This window comes from Mirounga leonina, unplaced genomic scaffold (assembly GCF_011800145.1).
Source record: "Mirounga leonina isolate KUSES-001 unplaced genomic scaffold, KU_Mleo_1.0 Mir_418, whole genome shotgun sequence".
In the NCBI taxonomy this organism is placed as follows: domain Eukaryota; kingdom Metazoa; phylum Chordata; class Mammalia; order Carnivora; family Phocidae; genus Mirounga; species Mirounga leonina.
The window spans coordinates 556,686-566,823 of NW_023270739.1; the positions used below are offsets into that span (position 1 = coordinate 556,686).

Here is a 10,138-nt window from a genome sequence, read left to right on the forward strand (position 1 = left end):
CGGCGCTCCCCGCCGCGCGCCCCCGGCCCGCGGCCCCGCCCGCCTCCTGGCGCGGTCAGGGGGCGCCGCGCCGCGAGGACCCCGTCCGCCTCCAGCTTCGCGCCCTGGGGCGGCGCGGCTACGGGGGCGGGCGGGCGCGAGCCCTGGTCCCTGCTCGCCCGGCCGCCCTGGCACCGAGGCGGCTGCCGGAGCGCGCTCGGCGGCTGCGTTCCGAGGCGCCGGCTGCCATGATTGCGGGCAGCGGGGCGCGCGCGCGGGCTCGGGCCCGGCTCGGGGGACCCCGGGCGGACCGACGGTCTCCGGCCTGCGCGCAGAAGCGTGCGCGCCGCGGACAGCGGCTAGAGGCGCCGGCTCGGCGCTGCCGGGGCCAGCGTGTGCCCCGGAGCTCCGGCCGAGGCCCTGGGACAGGGCTCGGGGTCGACGGCGGCGGCGGGCTTCCCTCAGGGCAGGGTGCGCGCCAGGGCGACCCCGCGGCGGCTTCGCGGACGGCGCTCGTCCGGCGGAGGGAAGGGCGCGGTGCCAGGTGTGGTGGGGGGCGGGGTGCACGGGATCTGGTGAAGTGGAGAGGGGCAGCGCACTGAGCCCAGAGATGGAGGGGGTGCGCAAGGTGCCTGGCGGAGGGGAGGTGCCCTCAGGGTGCCGGGAAGGCGTGGGATGGCGGGGGCACCGTGCCCAGGGCCGCTGCCCAGCTCGGAGCTCGTTCTCTTCCTTCCCCGCAGAAACAACTTCCTGCTCCCCTGGCCCAGGGCGTAGGAGCTGCGGGGAGAAGTTCTAGGCCGCAGCTTGGCTCTCTCGGAGCTGACTACCCTGCAAGACCCCGTGGCCGCGCGGTTCCTTCCCGCGCCCCCCGCCCCCGCCCCGGGGGTCGCGACAGGCTGGGCTCCAGGGTCCCGACGCTGGTTATAATGCTAAGGAGGCCGCAGCAGCTTTTCCTGCCGGCTCCGCAGGGGCGCCCAAGTGGTTTCCCCGCAGAGAGGCCGGCCTGGGCCTCTGGCGCTCGGGGACGACACTGGTCACTATGCTTGGACCCCCTCTCCCTGTCCGGGCATGAACCTCTCTCAGAGCCAGATGGACCTGGCTGTCCCTGGACGCCCGCGACGGGGGCCCATCCCAATGTCTCTCTGTGCCTGTCTCTGCCCCCCCCCACCCCCCAGCCGGCCTTGGCATTCTAACCAGTGTCCCTTGACGTCACATCTCGCCATTTCTGTCAACCAATTGAAACTTGCTCGTTGTCATAAAAATATATATACTTTTTATGCCATTGGTACATTCAAAAGTTCCTCGTGTGCCCTGCTTCCCAGGAAACTCCATTCCATATTGGATTGGACTGCCCAGAAGGGGGGAACTGGCTGCCTGAGGCAGGGCTGGGCTGGGGCAGCTGGAGCAGCCCTGCCAGGGCCTGGGCTGCCCACCGACCCAGTTTGGAAGTTCTCTAGACCCCCATGACCTTGGCCTTGAATTGTGGCCCCCATGACAAACATGGTTTTGTGGGGAGGGGAAAGGTCCAGGACATACCAAGGAATCTTCCGAAATGGTTTTCCTGGGTGTTAGGCTCTGACTGTGGCCTCTTTCTGGGGACAGCTTTTCTTACTCCTATGAGAAAATGGGAGTTTTATAAAATGGAGTAGAAATGTTTTCCGGTTAATCTTTTCACCGAAACGAAACGCTGACCAACTTTCACTTTTCACAGCTGCTGACAACAGGCGGAGCAGAGATAGCCCAAGCAGGGGTGACTTCACAATGGGGTGGGTTTCACTCTTTCCCCGAGGAAGGTCCAGGGTGGCCCTCCCAGACTCAAGGGCGGTGGGGTCCGGAGCTGGAAGCCCAGGAATTCTGGGTTCCTACTTCCTCAGAAAAGGACGCCCTTGTAGCGGCTTGAGTCGGGGGAATGCTCTTGCCCACGTTATAGCAACACGGCAGAAGGACAGTCTCTCCTGTCTAGCAGAATCCTTGATAATTTTCTTCCCTGTTACAATTCCCGGCGCTGACCTGGGCTGTCGGGTAAGAGAACAGGTTCCTACCAGCTGAGTATGTGCAGGGCAGTCCCAAAATGCCGCCCAGATCCCTCTATCACCTCCTGCTTGCTCTGGCCACACCGAGGAAGAACCCAAGCACCAACTGCTATCATACACCACCCCTCTTGTCCCCCCATCTCTACGGTATGGTTCAACTGCTTTAAAAAACACATTAGCCATTCTGTGACTTAGCAACTTTGGGGACTCCAGAACAACAAAATGTTTTTAGAGACTGGCTGAATGCAGACATCTAAACACACTCTGTCTCGGGCCCTTTTAATACCAAATCTTGTTTTTCCAAAATAATGAGCAAGCTCGGTTAATGATCGAACAGGGATTTTGGTGAAAATAAATATATGGTTACTATTCTCACACAAAACCGTTCCCAAGTGTAAACGCTGGAGATGTGCATACCTTTGTGATAACGTTCACACGCACACACACACACATACACACTGCATCCAACAACTACGCTCTAATCTATTTATAATCACTTCCCTAAGCAGTATAAATATTATAACTAATGTGATATATGTTTTGTGATTAAATTGGTGGATTAAAACACTGAATTTAAAAAGCCACAAAGAAAAAGAGATGATCTTACATTATGCCACTTACAACTTTTGTTCCATTGGCACAAATACAAATTTGACAACTGTATCATTACTGAAGGCGATGAGCAAATGCTAGCACATTAGCTTTGTAATTTTCACCTGAAATCATTGTATAATCATACCAACTTGCTAACCTTTTTATTAGCTGATTTTTTTCTTGCTCTCACACACAGTAATAAGTTAATTTAATGCCATTTTCCTCCTCTCAATTTTTATTTGGTAAAACAAGAAATTGGATGAGTCAGAACAATACTTGAGAACACACACTTTTTTTTTTATCCCCTCTATACTTGGCAAGGATTTACATATAATTTGGTTGCAAATTCAGAAATCAAATTCTGCTTTATTCAAGGAAAATAATAGCACTCAGGTAATTCCATTGGGCATTATTCAGGTTGGTTTTTTAAAGTCTTTTTCCAACTTGCTATAAAATTACATTCTTCAAAGTAATTAATATTAAAAAGTATGCTCATATTATCAAAAAAGAAACCTAGAAGATTTACTTTGTTGGTGAGTGCTAATGATGCACAGTTTTCCTTGAAGAAGAACGTGGTCTGTGCCCGTGGGCCACACCAAGCCTAAGGTCAGATGCTCGAAAAAATAAGTCCTAGGAAGGCTCTCGATATACCGGGATGTTCATAGTATCAGCCTTATACAGTTACTTTTTCCTGATTTCTCCCCAGATCAGCCTAATGGGAATGCAGCTGGTGACTTCCTGCTCTGCCCCTGAGCCCCTGTGTCCCCGACTCAGCCTCCGGCCTCAGAATAGCCTAGGAAGGCCGCGGGCACTCCAGTTTACTCTCTCTTTTCTCAACGCAGTGACTTTCAATAGTTAAAAAAAGTCAGTATCCAAGGCATTCCAAGGACTTAGTAAACAGATGCATTTAATCTAATTAAAGCAAGCGGGATGCGTGTGAGTGAAAACTTACATTTTCACTTGGGTTTTGAACATTGAACTTGCACACTCAAGAATAATGATGTTTTCAAAGCTGGCCCAATAAGCTTGAGATTGTCAGAGCGTGGCGGCTCCTGGGTGAGATGCCCCTTCTTCAGTCATCCCAGACAATGTGCCCTTTCGGGGGGCTACTGGGAGGCTCTGGGTCCTGCCTGTAAAGGGCAAACCAGGCTTATGATTTTTTTTCTTTCTTTCTTCTTTTTCTTTTTTCTTTTCTTTCTTTCTTTCTTTTTTTTTTTTTGTTGTTGTTGCTTTTGTCTCAAAGTAGTCTGCCAGTTTGGGATTCCATTTCTATCTGCCTATTTCGTAATAATGGGTACACATCTCTACGCAGGCTTTATTTGTATGCTCTGATTTGCGCACAAACCCACTGACATCAATTTACCTTGGGTAAGCATTTTTTTTTTTTCCTTACGAAGATAGTTGAGGAAGGGACGAGGGGAAAGAAGCCTGCTAGTGTACCTACAGGTAAACCAAGGGAAAGATCATTGAGTGAGGGTCTCAGGCTGGGTAAGGAAATGTGAGCAAGCACCACAGAAAGGATTCCTTCCTTGCAAACATAATGAAGCATTTTCAAAATCTTTTGCTTTCGTTCACCCCATTTCATGTCAACCTTGGCGTTAGTTCACTAGCAACCGAAATAAAACTCTAGCTATAGGATAAGCATGTTTGAGAAAGAAAACAGAGGGCAGAGCTCTATACTAGCAGCCACCCCCCCCCAAAAAAAAACCCCAGCATGCTGGCAGACCATTTCTGTATCTTCTTTCCTAAAAAATATATATATATTATATGTTTAAAAATATATATATAAATACCCACATATATATGGAACAGACTTAGTGTGTCTGTCCCGACGATCAATAGCACGCCCCATGCTCTCTCCTGACTGATGGGTAGTAACTCCCTACCCATGTATTCACATGTCTGTTTAGAAACATATGAGCAGCTATTTGGCAATATTCACCACACTTTAGAAGTCCACACATTCACCTTTCATGATGCGTTACCTGTGTATGTATATTAAAAAAAAAAAGTCTAACAACGCTGAAAGCACTCTTAAGAGGTTTTTTTTTTTCAAATAAAATGAGAGCATAAAACAAGCAGAAGCCTGCAATAAATATGTGTTCGATCACATATTCATATATATATATATATGTGAATATACTGTATATAATACATCCTTACAGATGAAGAATCACAATGAATCTTTTTCATTCCCAAGTAGTAACAACGCAAATCAGAAAAAATGAATTAAGGATGACAGGCCAATACCCCTGGTGATACATGTATGCACCAAATGCCAAAGTGAGGTCCTCAGCATTATATAAGGAATGAGAGAGAAAAAGCATAGAACAAACTAAAGTTTTTAAAAATCAAAATTAACTCTCAAAGAGAAGTGGGCACTGAATTTATTTCAGTTGTTCAATTCTGCAATCTCTAAAATGGAATCATCACCAATTGGGAAATTGACACCTTCCTAAAGAATTTAGCGTGCCACGTATAGCAAATTTGTATTAGCAATTAAAGACAGATTGGAATTTGGAATTTAACAGTTTCCAGTAGACAGAATTATCTGTTTCCATGAAAATGAAAAACCATCAGAAAATCTGAATAGAATTTCTCTTCCCAGATATCCAAGGAATGCCTTCGTTTCAGTTGAAAAGCCTTGATTTATTTGAAATATTTTTGCATCTTATCGATCCTTCATATGGAGCCTGAAATAGTCATTATTTCAATAACTACATAGTCTTTTTGAATCACATCTAAGCAGACTTTAGCTATTAAAGATTTAAAGCAATTTTAAACTTTAAAAACTGTCACATGTTTATTTTTAATTTTTTTTAAAATACTGCTGAAAGTCAGTTCAATTTTTTTCTTTCCCCCAGATGAAAGGACTTTAGTATCATTTCTTAGCCATGCAGTTCCTCAGTGAGCTAGGTAAATTATAAGCCCTTAGAATAAAGAAGAAGAAAAGAAAGGAAATAAATCCTGATTTAGAACTCAAAAGGCTCATTGTTAAATTGCAAAGGACAGCAGGAACGTGTTTTAAAATCAAGATTTCACAGATCCGTTCTTTAAAATGATTGCGAAGAACCCAAGCTGCCTGCACAGTGATCACATGCAGAATGAGGGATTTTTGAGAGGACAATTTCAAGTTGTTTCAAATTTGACCACAGTGGTCTTACTGAAAGACTCCCGTTTTATTTTCTTAAAATCTAATATGATTTCACACCACACAGGCAAGTGATTTGCTTTATATATAACGACAGTTTCATTTTCCTGAATGCGTCTAAATATCATAGCTTTTAGGTCTGGTTAACACAAAGACAAGGTTAAAGCTGAATTTTTCACATATGCCCTTTCTACAAAAAGTCAAGAAATGTTTTAGCTAAATTTATCACTGCAGGACAAGATAATATTTAATGGCTGCAAAGAGAAAATACTCAAAAAGAAAGCCGATGCTTTTGTTCTGTTTTGTTTCTTGCTATTTATAGAGCAACTTTTGGTGTAATTCCTAATATTAAAAGGACACGAAGTTCATTTCTCTTAACCAAAAGAAACTGGTAATGTAAGCAGTCAGGTAAGGGGTGGCACGGATCTTGAAAATATGAGTCGACATAATTTTTACACGAGGACCCTGTATTTTAAGAATCTATTTCAAAATAAGGAGAGATGTGCACAGCCTTGGTTCTCCACAAGGCTCCCAGGGCTCGTGCCTTTGCTAATATCTTTCCGTTAACCAGTTTTTCAACTCTGTATTCTAAATTTGCTATGCGATCCAAGGTGGCCCCTTTTGCATCTTCTTGTCTGGGAGGAGTGACTGCCGCCACCTTCCCGCACGCTGACAACCCGAAATTGACAGTCTCTCACACGTAGAACGTTTAAACTTCTAGGAGGTCTCCAAGGCTCACTGGGAAACTTCCCCCACTGGGAAACTTCTCTCGCTGGGAAGAAAAAAACTTCTCAACGCACACCTGGATCTACAGATTCGGAAAAACTAACCAGCTGTGGCCAAAAACCAAAACACTCAACCACCCGAACATGGTCTGCAAGAAACACAGAGCCCTTTGACGCCACGCGAAGACTTGTAAATAAAATAGCTCCCAGGCAGACAGGCTGAATGAGCCTCTTAAGACAGCCAGTTGGTGCCTCAAAATTTAAAATTAGAACATTAAATGTTAACACGAGGATATCCTGGGATATGTGTGCGCGCGCGCATGTGCATGCACTTGCCTCTGTGTGTGTGTGTGTGTGCGCGCGCACATGCGTACGTATACGTGTATATAGGAATACAAGTTTGCCACCCTACAGCTTGGAGCTGATTCGAGGTCCTGCTGAAGAGCCCCTAAACCAGGCAACGGGCCGGCCGTCCCCGCATTCACTTCGGGCCACTTCCTTTTTCATGACACATGTGCAAAAACCCAAAGCCAGTGAAAACATAACCTGCTGTAGATAACAAGGACCGATCTCAGATACAGAAAAGTCTTTGCCTGGAATAAACTGTGATTTGTGGATGGCAAAGCAAGTTGACCTCATTCTTTGTCATTCGGACAAAAGCGGCAAGGCCAGTGTTGGGGGGTGAGGCAAGGGGCTGGTGTGCTCTCTGCACCGGCAGCTCTGGGAGCCACGGGGGGCGGATTCCTCTGAGAGAAGGTCACGTTTTGTGGGCTGGGCTGGGGTTTAGGCCCCGCAGACCCTCACCCTAGCCAGGCTGGGCACGGCTGCAGACGGAGTCTGGGCTTGGACTTTGGGATCAACACTCAGGGCTCTCGGGCGCCCGTGTCAGAAGGAGGAGGGTCTCTAGACTGTCAAATCCAATCCCCCAAATGGGGGGCCATCTTGGTGTCCCGTCCAGAGGCCTTGAGGGGACGAGGATGTTCTTTATCTTGCTCAATTTCTCACCATGCTTGGCCCACACGTCCTTCTTATGGCTAATGCAGAGGGTTTCGATACCGTTCAGGTCAACAGAAACAGCCGGAGCCTGAAGTCCGGGCCCGGCACCACAGGAGTTGCTGGGAATTTCAATCATGAAAGAGCAGCCTTATAGTAGAGGGGTTTTCCTACGCTAATAAGGATAGCACCTCGAGTATGTACAGCAAGCGCTTCATAATTTACACAGCGTTCTCTCCTGTCTCTGTCTCACGGGATCCTCGCAACCCAAGAGGAAGACAAAACAAAAATTATCATACCTCCCTATAGGCCAGGGAACCTGAGGCCCAAGCGGGTGGAACAGTGACTTGGTCTGATAGCGCACAGACCTGGGACCCTAAGGCACACCTGCCACTTTGTTATTTTGGCTTTCTTTCTTTTTTCTTAAACATCACCACCCACCTCTTCCTCCTCATACACACATAGGCTTATTTTATAGGTAAGAACAGTTCCCAGGAAAAACAGAGCCCCAGAACTGCCTTAAGCTGGCCAGCTTTGGAGGTCCCCCACCCCTGCAGCCAGATTCGGTCATCTGAGGCGTCCACCCTTCCCAGCCAGGTGCATCCTGATCTCCCCCTCAAATCTGGGCTGGGATGAGTCTACCTCCGGTGTAAAATCACAGACACAAGGTTTGCCGCTGGGCCTGCCAGAGTTCTTGTAACAAAGCAGCCTCACCTGAGCTCAGGGGTTGTGATGCTCTCTGTCCACCGCCCTTTCTGCCGGGGGAGGGGAGGCGGAGGGGGGCAGTATCCTGACAGCAGGGTCTCCCCAGCCGTGCAGCCAGGGTGGCTCAGAGCCCCACCTGCGCCTTCCCCCTGCTTTCTGCCCTCTGTGAACCTAGCAGGCCCATGCCAGTCGTTTTGATATAAAAGGCCAAGCAGGTGACCAGGAAAATCTCCAAGTCTCACATCAGCAAGGAGCACTGATGCCTGGCTGCCTGCAGAGAGGCTCACTGTGGCAATTCTGTCCGGGAGGGTTGGCCAGGGGCCTGGGCCTAGACATCGGTATTCTGCAGGGGCACACATACGCTGTTCAGATTAACTTATTGCTCCTGAGAACAGAGAAAGGACAGGTGGGTGCTGTGGTGGTGGGGGACCGACAAGGAGAAAGGGGATAAAGAAAGAGGAAACTGGGTTCTTTAGGAAATAGTACTAGGGAAGGTGGGCCTAGCAGGGCATGTCTCCAGGGGGCTTCCCTTTCCGGCAGAGATCTGCCCGCATTTAGAAATGTACTTAGCACCTGCCTCGCTCCCAGCTCACATGCATGCAGGGCCCCCCACGTCAACTCCATCCTCACAACAGCAAGGCATGGCCCACAACTCCAGGACACCAAATCTTCCTGAAGCCAAATTCCAAGCTAGAACATTCCACCCCACAAACAACAAGCTCAGAAACAAGTGTAATATTTTAAAGAGTCTCCCTAGCAAAGCCAAGCAAATGCAACTATGAGATGAATGAGGAGTGGGCCTCATTCGTCATGAGCAAGAACTAGAGGCCACTCTGCTCCTCTTCAAAGGCAGAGCCTCCCAAGACTCCTTCCTCTTTTCTTTCTGCACCTCACTACAGGAGAAAGTGCTTTAAAAAAAAAAAAAAAAAAAAAAAAACCACAGACAAAAATCTCAAAAAAAAAAAAGTTACAAGGAACTAAGTCTCAAAAGCCTTTGGGGGATAAAAAGTATAACTTTGTCCAGAAGTTGAGGGAAAAACAAAGAACACAGAGGACATGGAAAGGCTAAGGCCCGACTTCCGCGTCAACTGCCTTCCTAACCCCTCCGCACCCCCAGGCTTACCTAGAGCTACCCTCAGCCTCCACCGGGGCTGTGAGGCCTGGTGGGGGACAGAGCCCACGAGCCGGAGAAGGGTCTGAAGGTTCCCATTTTCCCTCACGTGGAACTCGGAACTCTGCTTCCCTGGCTCTCCTTTTCTTTCCCATCTGCCGGATTCCCGGCAGAAATAAAGAGCAAGAAGAAAAACAAGGCACAGTAAACCTCTCCTCTCTGCACCTCCACCTAGCCTAAAGGGCCCTGCCTAGAGATGTCTCGTGTTGGGGTGCTGAGGCCCTTCCGCCGTGGCCGTGGTGGCCGCCGAGTGTCTGTCCGCGGACCAGGCTCATCGGCCACCCGGGGCTAGTCTCACGCAGCCCCGGGGGCCAGAGTCCGGGCTGGGTGCGGGGACACTACGGCGCCCGCACCAGCTCTGATGGTGGCTTGGGGAGGCCCGCGAGCGCCTCCACCAGGCAGCCCCCGGGCTCGCAGCTCAGGACCGCGGGCCGGGTCCGCGCCCGCCGGGCCGGGCCCGGGCGGCAGCGGTCTGGGGCCTGGGGCGCGCCTCCCGCGCCGAGCAGAGCCTTTAGCCTGAGCCTGCGGCCGGGTCGACCTGGGGTCCGCAGCGCGGCAGGGCGGGGTCCGGGGTCCGAAATGAGTCCTGGAGTCTGAGTCGGAGGCCGCGGCCGGGGCTGCGGAGATAGGAGTCCAAGCCGGGGTCCCGGGTCCGGGTCCGAGTCCGAGTCCTGAGCCGAGCTGGGGTGCGGGGTCAGGGTCTCAGTCCGCGTCCGGGTCTGGGTCCGAGTTCCAGGCCAAGCCAGGGCCCGGGGTCTGGGGTCCTCCTCCGGGTCCGGGTCCGGGT

At 49.8% G+C, this 10,138-nt stretch overlaps 1 protein-coding gene across 1 annotated transcript in view; it reads left to right on the forward strand.

Annotated features, from left to right (window-relative positions):
* Positions 1 to 883, forward strand: part of LOC117998466 (translation initiation factor IF-2-like) — an 11,052-nt gene extending 10,169 nt beyond the window's left edge. Inside the window, exons 3-4 of the mRNA XM_034987234.1 lie at positions 60 to 523; positions 720 to 883. Of these exons, the coding sequence (XP_034843125.1) occupies positions 60 to 523; positions 720 to 753 (498 nt within the window). The 3' untranslated portion in view covers positions 754 to 883. The remainder of the gene's footprint in view (positions 1 to 59; positions 524 to 719) is intronic.
* The last annotated feature ends 9,255 nt before the right edge of the window (positions 884 to 10,138 follow it).